At 38.9% G+C, this 26385-nt stretch overlaps 1 protein-coding gene across 2 annotated transcripts in view; it reads left to right on the top strand.

The window, feature by feature from the left end:
* Positions 1-26385, top strand: part of LOC129770926 (protein ovarian tumor locus-like) — a 79146-nt gene that overhangs the window by 29558 nt on the left and 23203 nt on the right. For both annotated transcript variants that reach the window (XM_055774136.1, XM_055774129.1), the window contains exons 4-7: positions 11451-11605; positions 11663-11851; positions 11918-12285; positions 12509-12746. In XM_055774136.1, the coding sequence (XP_055630111.1) occupies positions 11451-11605; positions 11663-11851; positions 11918-12285; positions 12509-12746 (950 nt within the window). The remainder of the gene's footprint in view (positions 1-11450; positions 11606-11662; positions 11852-11917; positions 12286-12508; positions 12747-26385) is intronic.

The following is a 26385-nucleotide window of genomic DNA, read 5'->3' as shown; positions in this document are numbered from 1 at the left end:
CATTAACTCGATTTGTTTACCTTTGTTACATAGGACCTTTTCAAAAGTTAAGCGAGATATCCTATCGTCGAGCCATGTCTCGGTGAGGACAATTACGTCGTAGCGCGATTCAGTGACTGCCAGAAAAAATCGTCGATTTTTGTACGCAGACCTCGCACGTTCTGTTAGTAGATTCCCAGGTTTCCAGGCAGTGATGTATTGAGGGAAATACTACGATGCTCGGAGACAGGTTCGGACAGGGAATCTTCATCCAAACGTTCGATGTTGGTACAATCCTCCGTAGACCCATCGATGGAATTCTGTTCATGACTTGTCTTAAATGGTTGAGTACTGCTGAGGGGAGGTGCAGTATCATTTTCAACTTCAGCCAGACACATACCAGTCTGTTCATTACCCGACAAAGCAGGAGTATCGTCTGCTATAGCAAATCCAGTGTAGTAGTTGTTGTCAAAGATTCGGAAGCATTACTCATGTCATTATCTTGATCCAAGTTGTGTTCTAGTGCATGACATACGCATGAGCAACGACTGGATCTGTAACACGAAGAGGGATCAGGCAGACGAACGTTACAAGAATACGCATACTTGCCTGTGCGAGGTGTTAGGGAGATCTCTTGACCGACCGCGACCGAAGGACCAGGATGAATTTGGCAGGCAGGAACTATTGTAGCAAGAACTATCTAGATGCTCGACTTGGTTGGGTGGCTTAGGATCTCCCTTAGTGCTGTAGGCAAAACGTCCTGGGTTTAAACTATGGCAGCTGATGGCGGCTTCCTCGCGGCAATCAGTGGTGAGTCTGGACTCACGGAAGAGAGCCTGCGAATTTTTTGGGAACCATAGTCCTCGAACTGGCGAAACATAATTCCTTCAGGCCACGTCTTCGGGTCAAGCGCTTTGCTCTTCAAAGCAGGATCGATACCAACTTTGAATGAGACGAACGACTTGTTGGTGGTATTCCTCCCTCTAGCTACCAACTTCACCGCATTAGGAGCGTCGTCTATTTCGAAATTTGCTTTCACCATTGCAGAAATCGCTTCATTAGTGACACCCGGTTAGATGCGCGATAGGTACAGCCAGAACTTGCTAGCCGGTTTTTCGCTGACAGGTACGGATATAATATTCGAGCTCAGCTGCTTCAAGCCGGATTGGCACTCAGATGATGGACGTACTGACTCCAGTTCTCGAGGTCGTTTGGTAGTACGTATCGATTCACTAGTGGTCGGCCATCGATTGTACTGTGGGGACTGCAACGTCAGGGCGGGCTTCGAAGAAATCTTCCTTATTTCCGTTTGTAGACTGTTGATGGACTCGGAGAGCAAAGTCAATGGTGATTTTTCATTCGCAGTCTTTGTAATGGCTCTGCACAAAATTACAAATGCAAATTTGTAATGTGCATCTGCACATTTATCGCACATCCAGAAGAGGTTCTTTCCATTAGTTGTAAAATAATTCATTAGGGCACATGCCACATTAGTGCAGTTCATGTGAAACATGCAACCACAGTAACCATGGCAAGTAACACGGTCGAGACCAGTAAAAGGCCGGCTGCATTTGGCGCAATTATTTTTCATGCTTTAGGATGGGGACACAAAGCGCCTAACGGTATACTGCGTAGTACACGATTTGCGTTTGATGAAAGCTTGCACGCAACAATGGTGCGAAAGTGCGACAATAGGCAGAAAAAGACGGGTGGGTAATGTCGGGGACATAACCGGAGTGACGTAGGACTATACACAGGGGACAGCTTTTGTTAAATATATATTTTAAATATATTGTTTTATTTTCTTCTCCTACGTGAATACCTACCTATCTACCTGAAAAATGGATTAGTTTACTGTTTACTCTTTATGAATATGTTGATGGTTCTGAAAAGAACCTTTGGTGTTGTGTTTTTGTTATCACTCGATATTCCCATCTTGTTCGGTTAAACCTTCCTGTTTAGCTATTGTGTTTGCCACTCGCCACAGCTTTCACAGTTGGAAAATTTCTTCCCATCCAGCTTGTGACATGTTGTTCAGTAAATTACATTTAATGCGACGTGCCGGAGAAACACTTTGCCACTCACTGAAACTAATTGTTGCCTTGATGAGCGCCGAACCGAAGCTGCTCTGTTCTTGATGCGGGTTTTCTGATTGTCGTGAGCAGCTTTGCAAGCCAACTCGAGCACTCCGACGGCCGAAACTCTATAATCGCTGTTAGGTATACTGGTGCTTCGGCACCAATCCGTTCGGCCTAGTTACCCTTGCGGAGCAATCAGTGAATGCGACCAACAGGGAACTGGAGACCTGCACGGTTCGAGTGAGACTTTGCCTTTCCCTTAACTTGTCCTTCTTTGTTACGTCCACGATGCCGATGCCGTACAACCACACGGGTTTACGGTTTGAAAGAAAATAAGATATTTATTGGGGTCCGCGTGTTTTATACTCTAGCGGAACACACTCACAGGATAGAGACAAATCGGTAGACTTAGCCAGAGGGACGAGTCCAACGAGGCGAACGAATGAGCGTTAAAAGGGAGCGATGGCAAAAAAATACATTTAGAGGCGAATGAACTGCAAAGTTTAAAGCCTCTTAAAAACAAAGGAAGAAGAAGAAGAAAAATACATTCATTACGATTTGTTCGCTCGTTGGATTCACATGCAGGCTAAAAAAGGTCCTTTTCAGGATCACAAAATTATCTTCAATCTAAAGAGTTTATTGTTTTGTTATCACTCGATATCCTCATCTTGTTCGGCTAAACCTTCCTGTTTAGAGATTTGTTGCCACTCGCCACAGCTTTCACAGTTGGAAAATTTCTTCCCATCCAGCTTTGTCACATGTTGTACAGTAAATTACATTCAATGCGACGTGCCGAAGCGCCACTCAGTATCGCATTGGAGGCGATTTTAACCTGTAATTGAACATTTGCGATGACAGTGGTATAGTGTCGACTTTCAATGTGGGGTCATAATTTGGATCTCTATGTTTACAAAAATTTCCAACTAAATAAGTCGCATTACATGTCCGTCCAATTAGCTTAATGTCGAACTAATTGTAAATTACTGTACTTTCAATCTGGAAACAATTTAAGAATTGGGGAAAATTGAATAATCAGGAAAGTCCCCAACTATCAATAAGCTCAGAACAACTGTCAAATTCACATACTCATCAGATCCTGGCAAACAAATTATGAAAACATCAATTTGTGTTTTATTATTATTTTGGATAATGTTTTAGAAAGCATTGAACTGTATTTCCTAAACTCTTTTTTGGAAGGTTTAATGGCCCTGAAAAGCGCCTTGTTTTATGGAATGGTTCCAATTTAGAAAACATAGTACTCATGGTATTGAAGAAAACCATTTCGAACGCCCTCGATGCCGCCTTGTTCTGGATTTGCCACCAAAGCAGTTTGTATAAAGAACAAACTTTTTTCTTCTGCTACCTGATGCCGTTTTGCGATTGCGTTTGCCATTCGCCACTCGCTGCAACTGCCTGTTGTCTTGATGTCCACCGAACCGAATGTGTTCTGTTCCGAATGCGGGTTTTCTTATCGTCGCGAGCAGCTTTGCCAGCTAACTCGATCACTTCGGCGGCCGAAACTATATAACGCCGGCTAGGTGGACTGGTGCACTGGTACTAACGCGCTCGGCCTAGCTACCCTTGCGGGGAACTCCAGATCAACACGGTTCGAGCGGGATTTTGCCTTTCCCTTCACTTTTCCTCCTTTACCATGTCCAGACATGGCTGCTTGGGTTGGTTTGTTGATGTGTTGTGATGCGAACCGATGTGGTGTACGGTTTGAATGAGAATGATCGGTACGGCAGCGGAGCGGGGATTTTTAAGCTGACTGGCTGGCTCGAGAGTTACGCATGTGTGAGACTGCGACCAATGTTTCGTTCATTTTTTTCTTTTTCCTTCCCAATCGTGCTTCATTCTATTTCGCTGCTGCTCTGGTTGCCCGTTTTGGTCGGTACGATTTGAGGAGCACAAAATGGACCAATCAAAAATGGGCACATAGTGCATTTGGACAATGCTTGATATTTCACAATTATTCAATTACTTATCTCAAGAAAAATGAAATGTTATTCGTTATGATAGATGCGTAGATATATTTCCTATCAATTGATGCAAAAACCTTTGCGATCTATTGAGAAATACTCGAGTTATAAGCGTTCCAAATCTTGCATTTTTTCCTACTTGTTCAGTGCCTAGATTTCCATTTCACCCCCTATATCTTCCGGTTAGACGTAGTCCTACGTCAAAAACTGTTGACGAGGCGGTGGCGGTGGTGAGGAAGTTGTTTGTTGTTTTGATAGCAACTTCACAGGCAATTTACACAACACGTATTACACACGATCAACAATGAAATCGGACTAAACTTCACTTGAGATGCGATTAAGTAGAACACTAACAGTTCCCCCTACTTTCATGTATTTGCAATGCCGATTTCCTCCAGGCAGTTTGGTTTTGATGTCTCTGTTGGGGACCCGCCGCATGTGTCGTCAATTTCGGCCAATCAGAAGGGGGTATTTCCGTTAGGATCGTACTCGAAGACTTGCCAAGTTATTACCGAGACGGGGGCAACCGCACTATTAACCCACACGCCATTTCAGGAAGGTGTCACCCTTCCTTACTCAGGGAACAGAATAGCACCACTGTCAGCCTTTATCGTCGCATGTTATCCATTTCCGTGTCATGTCCGTTTTCCATTTCCTACTAGTATGTCGTAATCAGGATCTTACTGGTGTTGATTCTGATGTGCTTGACACTCCCTTCGTTGCTCCTGTACACGGTATTTCCCCCGTGCATTTTCCATCTTGAAATCTTGAACGAGAATTGTGTCTGAAAATAATCTGATATTATAATGATGAGTTTTGGTAGAAGTACCCGGAATTTTATAGTAGAAGGTAAATTCAACGGGGTCGATTAAAAAATCAATCGATGAACAGTTCTGCTATTGGACTCATGAGTGCTTAGTAAGAAAACGTGAATGTTTGAAGGTATTTATAACAAAAAAATTATAGGAGGTTGTGTCCAAGATACGACCGCATTGTTGACGTAGAACTACGCTGTTATTTTATATAAGTCGCTTGTTTATACCTTCGGATATTATTCTATAATGCTGTGAAATTTTAGAAACAACTGCTTAGTAGAATAATGATTTTTTCATTGTAGAATCAGTTGACGATAATTGATTGATGATTCATTCTTGCCCTCGCAAAACAATCGTATGTCGCAATTTATTTCATGTCAATGCATTGAAAATTTACCTCGAAGGCTATTCCGGTGGCCTTTTTCGAAATTGACATGATCTTATACTTGGCTGAGTCCGGATAGTTGACGCAGTGTGAATTGGGAACTTTTTCTATTGTTGAATTTTAGTTTGTAAACGTTTCGACACGATATGTCGTGTAGTATTTCTTAACTGTTCGATACCAAATTCCTAATGTTAACACTTTGCCAACCGGCCGTCGATTATTCGACTTTTGCTCCACAGCAAAAACCGGTTGTCGATTAATCGACTTTCGATCTTTTTGTTAGATTTGGTTAGGTTATGCTGACAAGTAGCAAGCAGCAAGCATTTCGTATTCTTTATTCAGATAATCGGTGCTTTTCTCAAAACTTTAGCTTTAGCAAACACTTAGTAGTGTTTCGGACGATCTGCGGCTGAATGGGCGGTGAAAAGGGCATAGTATGTTCGAACCGCTACCGGTCGGTAAAGTATTAACATGTTTTTGGATGCTACTGCAAGTCAATATTTTCAACTATTGTCGTCTCTGTGAAGCAAAGAATATAAAATATGGCCTACTCTTGAACATGGCTTCAACATGCGAGGGATCCAGAAAGTCGCCATAACTGGACAAATGCGATAGGCAAGGCAAGTTGCAAGATTGCCGAAGAGCAGCACTTACAAAGCCACAGCGTCTGTTCATGATGGAGGTGCGGCTAAAAACAGCGTTTGTTCCCCATTGATCACTGCCCTCGTGCCAGCGGTAACTCTGAACAGAGCTGTACACGGTCCTCTGGTGAGGCTGAGGGTATGTGTAAAAATGAAACTGAGTGCCATCTGTAAAAATGAAACGTACAGGAAAATTTACAAAGAAATTCGAGATAACAAAATCGGACTAGAACCACGCAAAGTACACAAACTAGAGATAGGAAACTTGGGACATGGAACTGCAAGTTTCACATTTTTTCGAGTACTTGAATTCTTCCGGAAATATTGAAAGCATACAAGCTGGGTACAGCTTCCATCGCGATAGGAGAGATGCAGTAACGCGTTGGATGAGAGACCACTTCTTCAACACCAGCATTATCAACGTCCACAGTCCCCATCAGCCCCCAGCACCGATGACGATAAACAAGAATTCTACACGCAGCTAGAACGTGAATATTATCGCTGCCCAAAACACGACATCAAAATCGTCATTCGTGATTTAAACGCTCAGGTCGGTCAAGAAGAGGAATTCAGATCGGTAATTAATTGGTAGGTTCAGCGCTCATCCGCGAACCAACGAAAACGACCTAAAACTAATCTACTTCGCTGCTTCCAAAAACATGGCCATACGTAGCACCTTCCAGCACAGTCTCCAATACCGTTACACTTAGAGATCATCTCAACAAACGGAGACACAAATTGGAAAGGTTTTGATCGACGGTCGGAACTACTTGGACATCATCGACGTTAGAACCTATCGTGGCAACCATGCTGCAACGAGCGACTCGACAAAACGAGAAGCGATACAGACTGAAGCCAAGGCAGCAAACACATCTCTGTCGGGAAAAATGCGGAATGGTCGAAATGTGGGGCCAGCTCTACGACGAACATTTGAAAAGCGCGCAGACAAGAGATCAAAATGGCGTTGATGAGGACTACACCAGTGAACATAAGTGAACAAAAACGACGTACCAACCACGACGATAGGTGAAGTTGAGGAGGCCATTTCTCGACTAAAGAGCGAAGCAGCTGGCAAGGATTGCCTCGATGCGGAATTCTTTAAGGAAGGTTCGGGATAACTTGAAGAGTGTGTGCACCGGTTGATAGCCAGGATCTGGGATACAGAACAGCTACCGGAGGAGTTCAAGTATGGGGTAATTTGCCTCATCTATGAAACATGTGACAAGCTAGATTGTAGGAACTATCGTGCAATCACGATCCTCAATGGTGCTTACAAAATTCTGTCTCGGATCCTCTTTCGCCGTATATCGCAACAAATTTGTTGTAAAGCCAGTTTATCTGCTTCGCCGACGACGTCAACAAACTGAAACGTGAAGCAGAGCTATTGGGCTTGGAATCAATGCATCTAAGACTAAATACATGCTAGCAAGAGGGGCTTATCTCAACAGATTCCCTCTTGGTAGTAGTGTTGTGATCGACGGCGACGCATAGTTAACGGAAGTCGTGCTTACTATGCTACGGGCTCCACAAATCCTTAAGGTTTAACAAACTCCGAACCCGTACGAAGTGTACCATATACAAATTCTTGATTCGACCGGTTGTTTTCTATGGTACGAAGCATGGACGAAGTTCAAAGAGGACTGACAAGCACTAAGTGTTTTCGAACGCCGAGTGCTCAGAACAAAATATGGTGGTGTACAGGAAAACGGATCATGAACAAATAGTATGAACAACGAACTGAACTCTACGGCGAACCCAGCATCCAGAAAGTCGTCAAGTATAGACGAGTACGAAGGGCAGGGCATGTTGCAAGGTTGCCGGTCAGTAGCCCTGCAGAGATGGAGTTCGCATCGAATCCGGTGAGAACAAGAAGAGAAGCCCAGCGAGCGAGGTGTTTGGACCATGTGGAGCAGGACTTGGCAATAATCGGTGCCACTGACAGTTAGAGAATTGCAGTTATGGACCGGGTTTACAATGTTGTTTCAATATTTTTGGGATGTAGCATCATTGTATGTAAATGAAAATGTGGAAATTAGCTGAAATCTACGAATTATCACGCTCGATTCATTACAACATAACTGGCCACTTCTATGCTAGTACCCTCGCATCAGTCTCTGAAATGGCTGGAAGTTTATCCTCCAGCGTGCACAACTTGATGAACGGATAGCTGTAATCATAGATGCAATCAAATATCGGGTGTTTCAATAAGAGCGCTACAAAAGTTTTTGACGTAGGACTACGTCTTTCATTTCTATACCGGGGTGTAAAATCAAAGTTTCGAAAACGAAAGCGTTACGCCGGAGACCGAGATTTTGAGTGTTAATAGCTCTTAAACAACTGAACGAAATGGTATGATAAACACTTCATTCGAAAGATAAAATGTCTACGCGTTCTATACTTGTTACTTTCTGATCCAAAAACTTGTTTCAATAGTCTTAAATTTGCTTTCAAAACAGGCTATTGAAATCACCAATCGGTATATAAGCGAGCGCCGCTCGGAAATCCACTCAGTTCTAATTGAACAGCGATTGGAGCATGTTGTCGCTGTTGTGGTGAAGCTCTTCATTTATCATAAGCGCGGATGAACGGTGTCACCAAGAGCCTGTTTGTGCACCTTAGGCCAGAAGAGAATCCATCAGGAGGAGAGTGATGCCACAAACGGTTCCCCGGGAAGATCTCGAAGCAGCCGCTACACACACACACACACACATACACGCCCGGAATTCTTTCCGTTTGGATGCCATTCAGCATCGAGAAAGATCCGGAAAATAATCTGCCAGTTCCTCTAGGAATTTAAAAATACATTCATGTAAAAGAGTTTATTTGAATGTTTTCTATCCATGTAACACTGTGACCAAATATGTTTCAATCAAGTGCTATTAACAGGTGGTTATCGAGTTAGCATAAACCACTGATGGGCTTCCAGTATCGAGGAAAATGTGGAAATATCCAATCGTTACTGAAAATAATCTGCCAGTTCCTCTGGGAATTTAAAATTACATTCATGTGAAAGAGTTTATTTTAATGTTTTCTATCCATGTACCACTGTGACCAAATACATTTGGTTTTATGATTTTTCAAACAAGCGCAATTAACAGAATAGCTTCTGAAGATTATTCTTCCCCATCATTAGGATATTTCCGTATCCAATATTGTATGCGCCCGCAATCGATTATTGCTCAGTCGCCGAAAGTTCCGAGCTCAGAGAGTTCATTCCCCTCTAGTTTGCCTTCCAAATTGCCATCGTAAACCACGCCTTCTCTCGATTCAATCACACACAATAAGCATACTTAAGCGATATTCTGGTGGTGAGACGCATTCATTTTTCGTGAGGACATCGACAAGACAACATCGTTGCTGAGGGTGCTGGACGGCGAAGGATCGAGATCTGCCCTGAAACGCAAGCAGTTTGTTTGAAACCGTGAGGAGCACAGAGAAGCCGATCCTTCAGGAGAAGAGAAGGTGACCATCGAAGCAGCCGCTGCACACATACATACACGCACGGAATTCCTTCCGTTTGGATGCCATTCAGCATCGAGAAAGATCCGGAAAATAATCTGCCAGTTCCTCTAGGAATTTAAAAATACATTCATGTGAAAGAGTTTATTTGAATATTTTCTATCCATATGACCAAATATGTTTCAATCAAGTGCTATTAACAGGTGGTTATCGAGTTAGCATAAACCACTGGTGGACTTCCAGTATCGAGGAAAATGTGGAAATATCTAATCGTTACTGAATATAATCTGCCAGTTCCTCTGGGAATTTAAAAATACATTCATGTGAAAGAGTTTATTTTAATGTTTTCTATCCATGTAACACTGTGACCAAATATATTTGGTTTTGTGATTCAATCGCATTCAATCAATCGCAATTAACAGGATAGCTTCTGAAGATTATTCTTCCCCATCAGTAGGATATTTCCGTATCCAATATTGGATGCATAAAACCTTGTGCCTACAACGTAACGCTCTCGTTTTCGAAGTTCCCCAAATATTCATTCATTCAGAATGAATTCAGATTCAACTTCAAACAAATGATCTCTAAATCAACGATAGTCCTACGTCACCCTTGCGGTTATACCATAGATATAACCCACTTCCTGTTTTTTTTTCAAATAAAACAAAAACGGTTTTGGATATCAATGAAATTCTTCCTTCATGTGAAAGTACATTGTGTATGGAACTCGATTTCATTTGCATGGACCACGGGCATGCTTGCAGAAGTCCAGACGCTGAACCCAATTTTCGACGGTTTTCAAGCATAAATCGAATGATACTGGTGCAATTTCACGTTCGATATTCGTACGATGTTCATCAATCGTCGCTGGCTTGTTGGCATAGACCATAGACTTGGCCTAGCCCCACAGGAAATAGTCTAACGGCGTCAAATCGCACGACCAATTGACAATTGACTGGGCCAATTCGTGAGATAACATGCTCACCAAACTTGGTTTTCAATAAATCGATTGTTAAATTCGTTGTGTGGCTTGTGGCGCCGTCCGGTTGAAACCACATGTTGTCCAAGTCCATATTATCCAATTTGGGCCAAAAATATTCGATTATCATTGAGCGGTAGCGATTCCCATTCACATTAACGCTTTGATCATCATGAAAAAAGTACGGCCCAATGACGTCGCCGGACCATAAACCGCACCAAACCGTATTTTTTTCGGGATGCAATGGTGACTCATGGAGTACGTGTGAATTGTTGCCTGACTAATAACGCATATTTTGCTTATTGACGAAGCCATTCAGCCAGAAATGAGCCTCATCGCTGAAGATGATTTTTAGACGAAAATCCGAATCATTCTCAACTTGTTGCTCAGCCCAATTCACGAACATACGACACTTCTGGTTGTCAAGCGGCTTCCGTTCTTGCGTCAATTTGATCTTGTAAAGATGTAGGCCAAGATTGTTTCGCAAAATTCGCCACAACGACGTTACAAAGTTGCCTAACGCTTGAGAACGACGTGTGATAGATTGATTTGGGTCTTCCTCTCAATTAATGCGCTAGCGGCAGCAATATTCTCGATACGACGGGCACATCTTTGTCTCACTGGCACGGGAACATTTTGTACTGTGTCTGTGGATTCAAACTTTTCCACTAGACGCTCAATTCTTGATTTGACAGGACGATTTGGACGACCATAAATTGGACGTAGCGATCTTAAAGTTGAGGCCATTGACTCCAAATTTCGATAGTAAATTTTAATAATCTCGACTCTTTGGATCGTATATTATTCCATTATGAAATGGCAAACCCTACTGAAGAGAAATGTCAAGAGAGCGGAAAAAAATGTGGCGTTGTTGCTGCCTACTTTTGTAGCTACATCACCATCTGTCTTGAATTGCTCATCGTGACTCATCGTTCGTGCGGATAGAACCTCCATGACATGAAATGGGACAGATCGTTGCATGTCCGAAGAACCTTATTGAACCTCGAACACCACTTTCTGTACGTTTGATGACGCTAATGATTGCTAGTGCTCATATTTTTCGGTTTTTCTTTTTTGAGTGTTTTCTAGAGACTTATTGTCACGCTATCAAACTCTGTTAAATCTTATTTTTCAGTTGTAATGTGCTACTTTTCGAACCATACAACTGTGGAACATGGTTCGTCAACTGTGAATCGTACGACAATGCTTTGATGGTTTTTTTCTCTCCCGATAAGCACTTCGATTCCATTTTTTCGACAGCCTATATCAAACAAGCAGCTTATTGTCAAGGTATAAATGTTTTTAATTTTGCGTCACCATTTTTAATAATTGTATTTCTACCACTAGCCCTCGTGTACGAAATTCTCTACGTCAAGGTGTTCAAATTACCGGACGTAATGTACTCTGTTGAGCGGATGTTACACGACCCTGAAGGTAGAAGAATGATTGTCGTAGAGCGGAAAGATAGATCAGGTGAAATTAGCGAAGATCGAATAATTACAACGGAGGGAAGACAGTTTGTACTGAGTACATCTGGTATGTATGATATTCTTTATAATAAAAATTGTGTCATTTGTACATAGTTTGCGTTGATTATCGCAGATGAAACGGAATGTGTTCTGGACAATTATAGACTTTGTCATTTCCACAACAAAGAAAATTTTGCGTCTATCGTGGATATCTATCGGAGCAAGAAAAACGATAAAGAGATGAAAGAGATTCGGTACACCCGTACGAATAATGGAAAAGTACAACTATCAAAGGAGCTGAATATAGTCAATCCAATGTTATGTGATAGAAAGATGTCATGCGTGCGCCAATTATTGAGGGAAGGTATCACCCCATTCCCATACAAAGTAGCAAAGGCACTGGATCCCAGTATCTATCGTAACATCGAGTTCGATTCGTGGAGCGACACTCGAAGAGAATTAAAATATCGCAATTGGTATTTTGGAGGAAATAATTTGCAGGTACGTCAAAAACGTTTGCAGACTTCTGTGAAGTTGTACATTCTACATTGAGTTTTGTATCACAAGGCTTGGTATTCTATCTGGCATAACTTTGGTGTATTCAGGATATTTATAGAAAATGTATTTTTTTTGTTCGCCGTTAATGTTGTGTTCACCACTGTATATTCGGGTAATTTGGGTCATACACACAGCCTGTGCTTCTATTTATCATTCAATTATCTAGGTTGGTGTCAAATGTTTGGTGAATCTTAGCGAGAACGATTTGTCGTATTGCTACATACAAGATATGAAACCTGATAATGGACCATGCCTCGTTTACATTGAAGACACCGCTGAATGCCGTACTGTGCCATACGAGAAGCTACAGCCCCTTCCCCACGAGCAAATACGACCCTGGATGATGTCTTATAAGTCTCGCAAACCGTCAGGATTTCATCACATGAAAATTTCAACGGATAGTCGTAAGTCACACACATTCTCATTATTGAATTGGCGTTAAACGATTAACACACTTTTCGTCTAAACGAGAGATAACCAAAAAATAACTTAAAAATTTTCTATTATTGTTCTATTTTCTTAATAACCTTTTTTACCGTTTCAATTTAATAATTAATTTGACACTGGGAAAATAGAAAAAAAAACTTCGAATACAGAGAGCGTCCGAAATATTCAAAGACAGGTTTGATAACAAAGAAAATAAATTTCCTTTGTAAACTACTACTTATTATTATTTTGGAGTTCAGACACCTCTCAGCCTTGAGCTGAAAACTTTCACATGTCCCGGGCTTCTTAAATGTCAAAGAGGGATTATGGATTGTTCTGAATTTTCATCGACGTAATTAGTTTACATAGGCTCGTTAAGCAGATGATTGTGTCTTGCTTCATCGGTATCAGATAATTTATTCCTTTGGTCACGAACTCCGATATTATCTGGGAATTCTTTAATATCTTATTAAAGCATTCTGACATTCGCCAATGATTGAAGTAAACTGTTTTATGCCAAAAATGTTGATTAAATCTGATCCTGGTGCAGTCAAATCTTTGAAAATTGTATGGCTTCGTTGATAACATGGCTGAGTATCTCATTCCACTCCGTTGGTATTGATTGTGATACGCCGAAATTGGGTAACTCAATATTAATTTTTTTCGTTATTTCGATTTTGTAACATCTGTAAATCTTCCTCTTGCGAAGATAAGATATTATTTAGAACATTGTTTCAGAATTAAACCCGATCCACGGCTGTAGCTCTCCAACCTCGAGCTACACCAAGTCTTGTCAAGTCCTGCTCTACCTAATCAAACCACCTCCAGGGTGGCCACCCATTCGGGAAAAGCGGGAAATGCGGGAAAATGTCGGGAATCGCTTCATGAAGTAGGGATTTTTTTCGCTCAACGTTTTTCCCGGCGCTCTTTTTCGGGAAAAACGAACTTGAAGTTCAGTGTTCTGCAATTTTCGAACCTTCCAGTTTTTTGTTCAGTATTCCCAGAAATGTTAGTTACTCTCTGACAATACTATGACATGATAATTGCGAAAAACATCAAGTTTCATGCCCAAAACAGAGAGGGTACAGGTAATGAATTAGAGAGACTTTAAACTCAGAGAGTTCATTCGTCTCTAACCAAAACAGAGAGCTATTTGGCTTCCTATACGTATATGGTCCACTCTGACTGAACCAATGAAGCACTTTTCAAGATTTGGTTCAATATGACTGCACAATTTTGAAATATTTCTCAATCAATTAACAGCTGTGAGGCAAAGTCCGCCATTCGGTTGGAACTACATAAACATCTGTTTGCGTTCAGCATAATAGTCTTTGTCATCTGCTACAGACAAGAGCATGATTGCACGGTTTATATGATAAAGCATATACTTACCATTTTCAATCATTTTAGGGCAGTGTTCCTCAATAGAATCGTCAAATGCGAATTCATTGTCAATGCTACAGTCTAAATCGTACTCTGAAATAGTACATTTTGCGATCATTCACACTGAAGACCAGCATTTTTCACTGATCCGTTCAGTCAGAGTGAACCAAGTCGAGGGGCCAGGGCCATTGATATTTGTTATCTTTATTAATGTCTTGTGCCTACGAATATCTTCCGGAAACTATTGTTTGCCGACGACCTTAAAATTTTCCGAGTCATCAAATCAGCTGCGGACTGCTACAGTTTGCAGGCCGATATCTATTCTCTAACGCAGTGGTTAGTCGTTGCTACGAGCTGATAAACTACCAACACAACATCGACACTTTTTTCTTTGATCGTGTACATTCTATCCGTGACTTGGGTGTTATCATGTACTCTAAGCTACGTTTCAACAATCACATCTTTGCTATCACCTTTAAAGCATTCTCTATCCTGGAATTTATACATTGGAATGCTTCACAGTTCACCGACGTGTATGCCCTAAAAGCTTTGTACTGTGGCTTAATGAGGAGCAACTTAGAGTACGCTGCATCGGTCTGGACCCCAACAACGTTTCCGGAATTGTACGTAATGAGCGTGTACAGAAATGTTTCATTCGCTTTGCATTGCGGCGTCTCCCGTGGATTGACCACGCCTATCTTTCCCTTATTCGAAACGTTGTCGTCTAATCGACTTGGAATCGCTCACGGCAAGGCGGCTGAAGATGCAAAGACTGATTGTATTCGATTTTGTTAAAAGACTGATTGTATTTTGTATTCCTTAGTGAAAACATCGATTGTGCAGATCTTCTGCATATTCCAATAAACGTTCCTCAACGTATGATGCGATTCTCAACATTAATTGCTATTCCCGGACATAGAACATGCTTCCAAAAATCTGTAATATCGATAATATTCGTTGGAGAGAAAAAACTAATTTATTAGCAAAAAAACTAATTTGGGTCAAAAATTGTAGTTTTCGAACTTTGTGTTGAATAACTATCGTAAATTAGAGTAAAACACAATTCTGCTTACGTACAAATGTTCTCTAATGAAGAACACAGAACAACAAATTTTTCACTGATCTATGATTAAATGAAAGTTGACTCAATCTCACCCCTTAGAGGGGGTGACATACTTTGATGGATGAACGCCGATCGGTTGTGGAAACAGCGATTTAAATTTGCTGTTTCCACAACAAACTGGCGTTGGTGGCATAGCTTAAATAAAATTGCATTTTTTCAAAAATTAATAATTAATTAATGTTTTTCCATCAACAATACACATTCTGTACAGATCAGATTTTCGTAATGTACGCGTATGCTGATTATACATGCAATTTTACAAAAGTTTCTATCTGGCGCGAAATTACGGCAGTTCAGTTAAGAGCTTTTTTTCTGGTATTCATGTGATGCTTTGCAATAATGCTTGATAGTTCTAACTGTTTGGCCTCGGGAAGTACCGTTTTCGAGGTGTAGTGTAAAATTACCTTCCCTTCTTCAGAATGTATCAGCAACTTTTCTAATAATTTCCCTGTAAAAACATTTCTGTCGTGCGCTGGATGCGTGAAAGCGACAGTGATTTTGTAAAAAAATTATCTGTTCAATTGATGGAATAGTGCCTGAATTCGAAGTACCTGGGTTACTTTGCAAATATGGTTCTGCTTTGTCCAAACTATTTTCAAATTCTGCCGAAAGAGAACCGTTTGTTGACAATTCTTCTAGTATACTCGTATTGCTGGCGGACGATGTTCCTATGGGATCAGAATAGTCAGTTGATACTATGCTAAATTTCTGGCTAATTATCTTACTCTTTTTTGTGGTTTCAGTCAATTCAATTAATGACGGATTTGATTCACTGATCAATTGCAATTTGTATTCCGGTCCCAGCGACGTTAATAATCTTCCATTGGAAAAGTGAATACAGAACTGAGTATTTTTTCCGCATGAACAAGGGATTCATGTACTTATGTACTTTGCGTTGATTTATTGCGTTTGTTTTGGTTGGATTCTACTGATCTACAGGAAGTCTCGTCTAACGTATCAGTTTCACTGATAACCGTAGGTGTTGTGGTTTCGATTGCAGCTGTTGGTTGATCGAACTGATCACTCGAATCTGCTAGAAGCTTTTGCTGTTTGTTTTCAACAGACGCCATTGTGGTTCGCATCCGGTTACATCACATAATGAACTCAAACCAACGAACTTAGACATTTATCAAGTATGCTATAAAGGTCCTCGCGTCACTATTAGTGGATAGCGTGCAAAATAGCACGCACACACACACTGCACGCTATGTCATACGTGTGAGTAATTTTCGTGTACGATACAAAAGAATCTAGCTCACCTGTAGCGTATGTCAAACCACGTTTAACTCAAACATCGATGCATGCACACGTACATGAGAGAGAGAAAGAGAGGAACGAAACCGTTTTGGGGGAAGTCACTTCAGAATGCAATGAGGACAATTTGACTGGGAAGAATGAAATGATATAGTCGACTCGATAGAGGGAGATAGCGACTGAACGCCCGACTGGCTGTTTATTCGTTTTGGCGGAGAAACTGCGTGAAGAAACCAAAAATCATTACTAACTGAATATTGATATAGTCAATCAGATAGTCAGCTGACTATCCTCAGTTGACTATGACTATGCAGAGCCCTGATCGAGATACAGAACATTTTTTTATATTTTTTTTATGTCATAAATTGTCATATATTAGGACAAGTGTCCCAAATATGGTATGAATTTGAATTTTTGATTCATTCCCTTAAAGTGAAAAAACATCTTTCTCATATGAAAAAAATGTTTTTTCCAGAATCTCTCAGGAAATGATAGACGGTTATATTTCACGAAAAAAATCCTTCTACGCATATGCTAGAATTTCAACAATGACCGAGTTATAGAACTTTTTCTTTGTTTCGGACTCTGTTGGCTCAAACAGACTCTACATTGAAAAGTACGCTACGTAATCCGATTCTGTTGCTTTCGTTTGAAAGATGAGAAGATTTAGTACAGGATATAGTAGTGGAACATCTAAATTAGTGGATTAAAATAACATTTTGGAAGTGGAAAATTTCAAAGTTTTTTTTCAATTTGTAATGTTTAATTTTATCCCAAAAATTCATACTAAACTTGATTGTTTCTATCAATTAAATTAAAGCTCTCTAACCACTCTACAATTTGTTCTTTGACGCCCAACTTCTATCTCTCTTATTTCGCTGCAATATTGATATAAACTATTCCTGATGAAAATTCAATCAAAATCTTCAAAAATCAAGATTTTCAATCCACTGTACTTATAAAAGCTACTTAAATTTCACTTTAATGTTGAAAGGTTAATTTTCTTCCTTGAAATTATTCATATTTGAATTATAAAAAAAAACTTTTCTTTTCAGACTATATACAATCGAGTCCTAAATTTTACATAATCGAATCATATATAATCGAGTTTGTATATAATCGAGTCCGACCTGCATGAGGGACTAGGTTAGCAAAGAAAATATTGATTAAGTACTAAATTGTAACGATCACCCAGGAACTGTTCAATCGCAAAGAAATGTTCGAATAGTTTCACAGGAACATTTTCAGTTGATGTCAATATTCCGGACATATTCTTCAGGTTTGATTTAACGTTTGAAGATGTAATTTCGACACAATCATCTGAACCTTCCTGAATATCCTCCATCTCAATAGAACTACTATCTTCAGCGTTTTTCTCAGCTTTTTCAACACTTTCCAGTATATCGGTATCTGGCATCAGATCACAGCAAATCACGTTTTGGTCCTTTTTGCACTAATTATTAAAATACTTTGAGCAATCGATTGGTATTGTACTGTCGACATCAGCAAGCTCACGACGCATTAATTATGCCAGCGGAATATCACCATCATCATTGAAGGAAAATTCGGCTTCCGAAGGAATTTTAAATAGTCTCAGATTTAAACTTATTGAATTTAGAGGGTGAAAGTATTTCAATGGCATCCAATACCGGTGTTTGTTGAGTGTGGTTCGAATGGCAATTTCTACGATCCAAAATTGTACTTGCATGCACCACCAGATACTTTTTTTCAGCGTTCCAAAAAATTATATCCACGTTTTAATTAAACAGTTCCAAAATTCACAATCCTTTTTTATTTTACTGCTTGACTATACAATGTCTGCTAAGCCACTTATCTGACCATCTCGCTATCGGTCATCGTGAAGCTGTATAGTGTGTTCGTTTTGTGAATGTCCTTTTTCCTGAGCACGATCGTTGACCGATAGTGATGGTCTTTTTTATTTTCGTATAACACTTTACCATTTTAATTCGTCGACAAATTCATTTTTTTTATTAGTTTATGTTTTAACCATTTGTAAATAGTAATTAAGTAGCTTTCAAAACATTTCATTTTATAATTATTGACTAACGGGTAACAACCGGTATAACTGAAGGCTCCTTGAGTGCATTAAAATACAGTAAGAATGCTGAATAACATGAAGGTTGAAAAGGACAAATATGCTCCATTTGTTGCAATCTTCGTTTAACTAATCGAACGTAATTAACGAACGAACGTAATAATTAATCGACGATGGCAAAAGTACTGATTCAGGTTCTTGATTTTGTCGAAGTCCAGCTGCTGAGCTACGGAAGTAAAGATTTGTGGAAAAATTGTAAACTTATCGATTTGAGCTTTGGTCGGAGAGATTTTGGGTGCGCTGTATAGTTATCAACTAACATGACCTTTGAGAAGAAATAGATATAAATATGATACATTACCATATTACATAATTCCAGAAATAATACCTTTCTATTCTCATTGGAATTTTTTTTGTCAAATTGCATGATCCATTCCTCAAAAAGCATTAAGGCCATCCAGACCTTGGTGTTGCTCTCGTATATCACTGGTAATGACTTCTTCTTATTGAAACATCGTGGGTTTTTACTCTTTCCATTGATCAGCAACGGTAGTTTATCGCTCCCGTCCATGTTGGTTGTGCTTTAAAGTTGGGAATTCCCAGTTTCTGGACAAATTCGCAAGCCATATCCCGAAGAATAGAACCTGAGAGAGGCACCCAGGTTTTTTTACGCGGTTTTTTTTGCGCGGATTTTTTTTACGAGGTTTTTTTACGCGGATTTTCCAATTAACGCGTTTTTTACGCGGATTTCCCAATTAACGCGGTTTTTACGCGGTACCCACGTAAAAAAAGACCAGTACAATATCACATCTCCCCCTCAGCTCACATTTTTGTCTTATGTTCCCTCAGAGCATATTACGATTTTTACGGGCAGCGATTCGTGAATGGATCTCCCTGTCTACTTAGCTCTGAATGGTCCAACAGTGGTACTGCTCATGCATCGGCAGCAGAGTGTACAATTCACAAGGGAATCTTCTAGCAACAGTAGATGACTTCATTCGTGAGGAAAACCGAAGTATAGCTACCAGTAACCAACGAAACTGTAGGAAAAAACTACGGATTTTCGTAAGCGAGCAACACTCTCAACTTTTTACTTACGTTCTACGTAAGGATAGTCCCATTTGATATATATCATTAGTTTTTAAACGCGGTTTTTTAAAACGGGTTTGTTTAGCTTGCCCCGTAATCTGTTTGTATGTTTGTTTGGTTGTAGGTTTGTAACATGCTTGTCTGTAACGCTCTACCACCTTTATCTCTGTGGACAATATAGAACTGCGTATTTCATGTTCTTGAAAATCGAAGATGGCGGCCGCTACAATATATATATATATATATATATATATATATATATATATATATATATATATATATATATATATATATATAAATATATATATATATATATATATATATATAAATATATATATATATATATATATATATATATATATATATATATATATATATATATATATATATATATATATATATATATATATATATATATATATATATATATATATATATATATATATATATATATATATATATATATATATATATATATATATATATATATTCGAATCCAATACATAATCGAATCACAAAAACGCTATTTTCAAATTAATGAAAAAGTTGTTTTCTTGAGATTGGATTATGTATAGGATTTGAAAACAATTGTTGAAAAGAAATGGTCGACTATATATAATCGAGTCCGACCTGTATATATATATAATTTTTTCAAAACTCTATCAATATGGGTATCAAATTAAAGGGCTTCACTAGTAGACCACAGTTATTTATGAAAAATACAAATCCAATATGGCTGCCACTACAAAATGGCGGACTACATATTCTATCTAAACCTCGTTTATATGGGTATCAAATGAAACGGCTTGGCTAGTAGAACACAGTTATTAATGAAAAATGAAAACCCAAGATGGCTGCCACTACAAAATGGCGGACTACATATTTTCTCAAAACCCTATTATTATGGGTATCAAATGAAAGTTGCTTGACTAGTAGAACACAGTTATTCAAGAAAAATGCAAACCCAAGGTGGCTGTCACTACCAAATGGCGGGCTACATATTTTCTCAAAACTCCATTTATATGGTTATCAAATGAAAGGGCTTGAATAGTAGATCACAGTAGATCATGAAAAATCCAAATCAAAGATGGCCGCAATCACAAAATAGCAAATTACTTTATTAAACGGTTCGATTTAGCTTGAACTATTTGTATGTCTGTAGGGTTGTCCCAAATTAATAGAAATTTTATCAATAGGAACTGACCGAATTTATAAAACACCTTTATCTCTGCTGTCATTTTAAAACTGCTTATCTTGAAAAATCCAATTTGGCCACCGCTACAAAATAACTGATTCCATATCATCTCAAAAAAAAAGGTTGATTGATATATGTGTATCAAACGAATGAACTTGACTTGGAGAACACACTATGTATTTTGTGCAATCCACTCAATATCGGTATCAAATGAAATTATTTGACTGATAGAATACAGTACAATGGTTTTATTGAAGAGAAACATTCTAATGAAACAGAAAAACTAAAAACTAATGCCCTAGACTAATTAAGGAGAGGTGTAATAACAGCTAACTACTACTTGCCTAATTATTTTCCAGCTTTTAGTACATTATTATGTTTGATCACAATTAAACCGTTTAACTTAAAAAGTTTTTTTTCACTTATTTTATCTTACGCGGATTTTCCAATCAACGCGGTTTTTTACGCGGATTTTCCAATTAACGCGGTTTTTTTAACGATGTACGTATCCCCCGCGTAAAAAAAAACCTGGGTGTACTTGAAAATAAATTGTTTGATGACACGAACACTCCGTCTTCACTTTCAAGAGCAATCAGAGGTAATAACGCACAAAAACATGTGCGCGAAAATCAATCGAGTTAGGGAGATGAAAATCCATGGAAAAATAAATCAAAACACATCCAGTAAGGGAGGCATCGAGTTGGGGAGGTATCGAGTTATGGAGAGAAAAATGCTTGTAAAATCGAAGGTGCCATGAAATCCATCGAGTTAGGGAAAATATCGAGATACAGAACATCGAGTTAGGGAGAGTTGACTGTAATACAAATAATGTACTAAAAACTAGAAAATAAAAAAATAAAAATAAAACAATTTAAGTTAAACGGTTCCTTTGTGATTAAACATAATAATAATACAGATAATGTACCAAAAGCTACAAAATAATTAGACAAGTAGCCGTTATCATACCCCACGGGGCATATGATGAAGCTGTAGATCCTCGCAGATATTAGTGTGAATGCTCATATAAAAATAACATTCAGCTCTTCATTTAGCATCGTCAATTCGAGCTTTTCAGCCTGGAACAAACGATTCAATCTATTGATCTGTGGCAAAACATCAATCGCGCCTTCCGACGCGAATCCTTTCAGACGATCCTTGTAAGGAATTCCGTCCTTATGAACCTGCCTCCGTCCTTAAGAAACTGATCAGCAACAAGCGATACTGCGGCGTAGAAGTCGTCATGTACCTCAATGTTGCTTTGTTCAAATGTAAGAAATTTTAGTGGGAAAAATCTGTACCAATCTGTACTGTTTGACGAAAATTTGTACCCTGTACCAAAAATAACGAAAAAATCTGGACCTTTCCGGAGAAATCTGTACGTGTGGCAACACTGGCTATGGCTACAATAACCCATTCAGTTTCTGCCTCCGAGCCTTCAACAATGTCTGCCAAATTTTCGATTTCAACATGACTAAAGATTGTTTTAAAGCTAGTATTAAGAACATACAATAAGTATAACCATTCTGTACAATACTCCAGGACGATGAATAAATAAATAAATAAAAAGTTTTTAATATAATCAAAATGTACATTCTACGCTACGCACATTTCAACAAGGTACCTATTAGCTTCAAGAAAAAGTTTTGTTGGTTTGAATTTGGTGCTTGGAAATTGTTTAAACTCAAAACTACAACTGATTGACACATGGTTCACTCTGTTTGTGCATTATATAGAGTAATATCTAATCAGCTTACCGACAGCAATGAATAACCGTAAATACGCTCGAAAGGCACGGAAATGCAGAGAACACTTACTAGAATCCGATGATGGATAGAACAAAGAGTCCCCTGATAAAGTTCTAACAATCGCTGAGAAAATCTTCCATTTCCTCGTTTCCAACGTGACCTTTTTACATTCGCCATGTTTAATAGCACATGGTCCGCTCTGACTGCATACTATGAGTAGTTTTCGTTGATCATTTATAACAATTCAGTAAAATAAGATTGCGTACGCGGGTATAAAATTAGTGTCATGGGGAATGGAAGTGTGGATTGAAGTCAGGTGAATGAAAAGGCAGATTTGTATTCATTAATCGCGTCAGTTCGCTAGTCCATCCTCGCTAGTCAACGCTATTCAATTCATTTTCTAGTCAAGTCGCTTTTTGTTAACGGCGACTGCCGAAGCAGTTCTAGTCGAAGCTAAGCTACTGAGAGTAGAGTCGGTCTTCATTTTTCACCTTCGAAGATTCGGGCCCTGATGCTGGCTGACGCCCAGAGAGATGCAGTCTTGATTGAAGAGAAAATTGAAATGCTCAAAAAGTGTTGGAAGTAGAACTGGATTTGTAATAACGCCTTATAAACATAATACGATAATTCACATTCTCATCTCATATGGCTTTATTACGACATTTATATTTTTGAAAAAATGCAGTTGATAGTTAAAATGTAGATCCAGCATACGGCTCGAAACAATTTTTTTAAATAAATCAAGGCTCTGGAGTAAAAAAGGGACTCATTTTAAAGAAAAGGGAGTCAGATTGAGAGTAATTAAAAAAGTGCTTCTTCGTGTTAATTACTTCATGCTCCTAAGCATTTTTGTCCAGTGTTATTTTAATAAGCCAGGTTTTCTGTGTAATTTTATTTGCAATAGTCAATGAAATAATTAAGAATGGGTTATCACTTTAAATAAAAACAAGAACAAATCCACATATCTAGCTGAATCACATAATGGACTAAAAAACATGATTGCTTCAGTTTTGTTTATTCTGATTGTTCAGGAATGCGGATGAGATTCAAGTAACCTATTTACCTACTTTGACTTACATTAAATTGATTGTAGAATTTCGATTGCGTAGAAGAGTCGCATTATGGATTTTTGGTTCAACTCAGGAACTGATCATAAAGGTTATCCTGGACACTCTCGAAATATATTTGAATGTGATCAATGAGATTTTAGTCAGTTATTCTAATGAATGGAACTTTTAGAGTTCTGAGTAAGTAGAGGTGGGGTCCGTATTTCCTGAACCCTACATCCAACCCAAAATTTGTTGCTGAGAAACACATCGTCCAATTTGTATTACATGCGGCACTTGGAAACAATAAATTAAAAATATTTTCGCAATTCGGGTTTCGAAAATCAATTTTTAACTAACACAATATTATTGAAATTTTATTTTTGAAAGTCGGGTATTTCGTAAAATAATGCGGAAATTCTGAAACTGAAATTTAGTGCCACCTTGCACCTCGCTCGCTGGGATCTTCTTCTTTTTGTCCCCACCGAATTCAATGCGAATCAGTGAATACCAGCTTAGGGGCTTAGAATACCAACAAATATTTAAGAGAAACGGAAAAAAATATTTCGATATGAGTTGAACCAACAAACAATCATCAGTTGTAATAAAACTACTCAGTTGAATAATTATCGAACAATAGTATGTTTGTGCTTAATAAGACAATATGCTGAACTGTACGCTGTATAAAAACTTATTTAGACGAAATTGATGCTTTTGATCAACCATTGATAATTAACCAGAGAAACGTTTTGGAAACGTTCCTTCAACTGCAAAGCAGCTTTTGTAAAATACATGACAAACTACCGAAATGAGCATTTGCTGCAAGCGTTTTAAAGTTTTTAAGTGCATGTTGACTGCTTGCCTTTGAAATTTGAAATAGTCTAACGGAGCAAATGATTCGATGGAGGATCATCGATGGAAAGGTCATGGGCCTTTTGAATCTCGGACATTTTTTGTATTGTTTTTAATGTTCACCAAAAGCTGAACAAGTTGTATCTAGTAGCTGTAGAAGACTCTAAGAAGCGTCTGTCAAGATGCTTAAAAGCGAATTCTATTTATAGAAATTTGGTAAAAGAAAATAATGCAGTCAGACAAAGATCATCTTCAAATCAAAATATTAGAATGGGGAAAAAGAAATCCATTATTCTCGCGTGAAATTCAGAACTTTATTTAAAATGTTTCGGATTGTCCGATTTGGGTCTAATATGCACCGTTTTGTTATATAATTTTTTGCCATTTTGAAGATAGCTTAATAATGCCCCTCTCATAGATATTTTGGTCATTATTGGTAATCGTTTTTCACAATCTTTTCTTGATCTCAATTTCTTCTCACTCAGGAAGTTTTGCAATGCGGTAAGTGGTAAGTAAACACGGAGACTCACCTTTTCACGAGACTGTGATTTCTTTTGACCAATATCGGTCAGAAATAATCGATAACTACATAGCTACGGCTACACTGCTCCAAGCGGTGAAGCAGGTAATAGCCTTACGAATTTTACAGCACTGGTAATTCTGGGCGACCTGGCGTACCACTGTGCGGAGGTTCGGTACAGGTAGTACTCGATTATCCGGAGTATTGATTTTTTTTTAACTCCGATAATCGAATCATTAAAAATCGAATTTTCTCTCGGTAAACGTAATACAGGTCGGACTCGATTATCCGGAGTATTGATTTTTTTTGACGTAGGACTACGTCTAACCGGAAGATATAGGGGGTGAAATGGAAATCTAGGCACTGAACAAGTAGGAAAAAATGCAAGATTTGGAACGCTTATAACTCGAGCATTTCTCAATAGATCGCAAAGGTTTTTGCATCAATTGATAGGAAATATATCTACGCATCTATCATAACGAATAACATTTCATTTTTCTTGAGATAAATAATTGAATAATTGTGAAATATCAAGCATTGTTAAAATGCACTATGTGCCCATTTTTGATTGGTCCATTTTGTGCTCCTCAAATCGTACCGACCAAAACGGGCAACCAAAGCAGCAGCGAAATAGAATGAAGCACGATTGGAAAGAAAAAAGAAAAAAATTAACGAACATTGGTCGCAGTCTCACACATGCGTAATTCTCGAGCCAGCCTGGTCAGCTTAAAAATCCCCGCTCCGCCGCCGTAACGATCATTCTCATTCAAACCGTACACCACATCGGTTCGCATCACAACACATCAACAAACCAACCCAAGCAGCCATGTCTGGACATGGTAAAGGAGGAAAAGTGAAGGGAAAGGCAAAATCCCGCTCGAACCGTGTTGATCTGGAGTTCCCCGCAAGGGTAGCTAGGCCGAGCGCGTTAGTACCAGTGCACCAGTCCACCTAGCCGGCGTTATATAGTTTCGGCCGCCGAAGTGATCGAGTTAGCTGGCAAAGCTGCTCGCGACGATAAGAAAACCCGCATTCGGAACAGAACACATTCGGTTCTGTGGACATCAAGACAACTGGCAGTTGCAGCGAGTGGCGAGTGGCAAACGCAATCGCAAAACGGCATCAGGTAGTAGAAGAAAAAAGTTTGTTCTTTATACAAACTGCTTTGGTGGCAAATCCAGAACAAGGCGGCATCGAGGGCGTTCGAAATGGTTTTTTTTCAAAACCACGAGTACTAAGTTTTCTAAATTGGAACCATTCCATAAAACAAGGCGCTTTTCAGGGCCATTAAACCTTCCAAAAAAGAGTTTAGGAAATACAGTTCAATGCTTTCTAAAACATTATCCAAAATAAT

This window comes from Toxorhynchites rutilus, chromosome 1, assembly GCF_029784135.1.
Source record: "Toxorhynchites rutilus septentrionalis strain SRP chromosome 1, ASM2978413v1, whole genome shotgun sequence".
Lineage (NCBI taxonomy): Eukaryota > Metazoa > Arthropoda > Insecta > Diptera > Culicidae > Toxorhynchites > Toxorhynchites rutilus.
The sequence above is the reverse complement of the archived record's forward strand: the minus strand, read 5'-3'. Positions and strand labels throughout refer to the sequence as shown.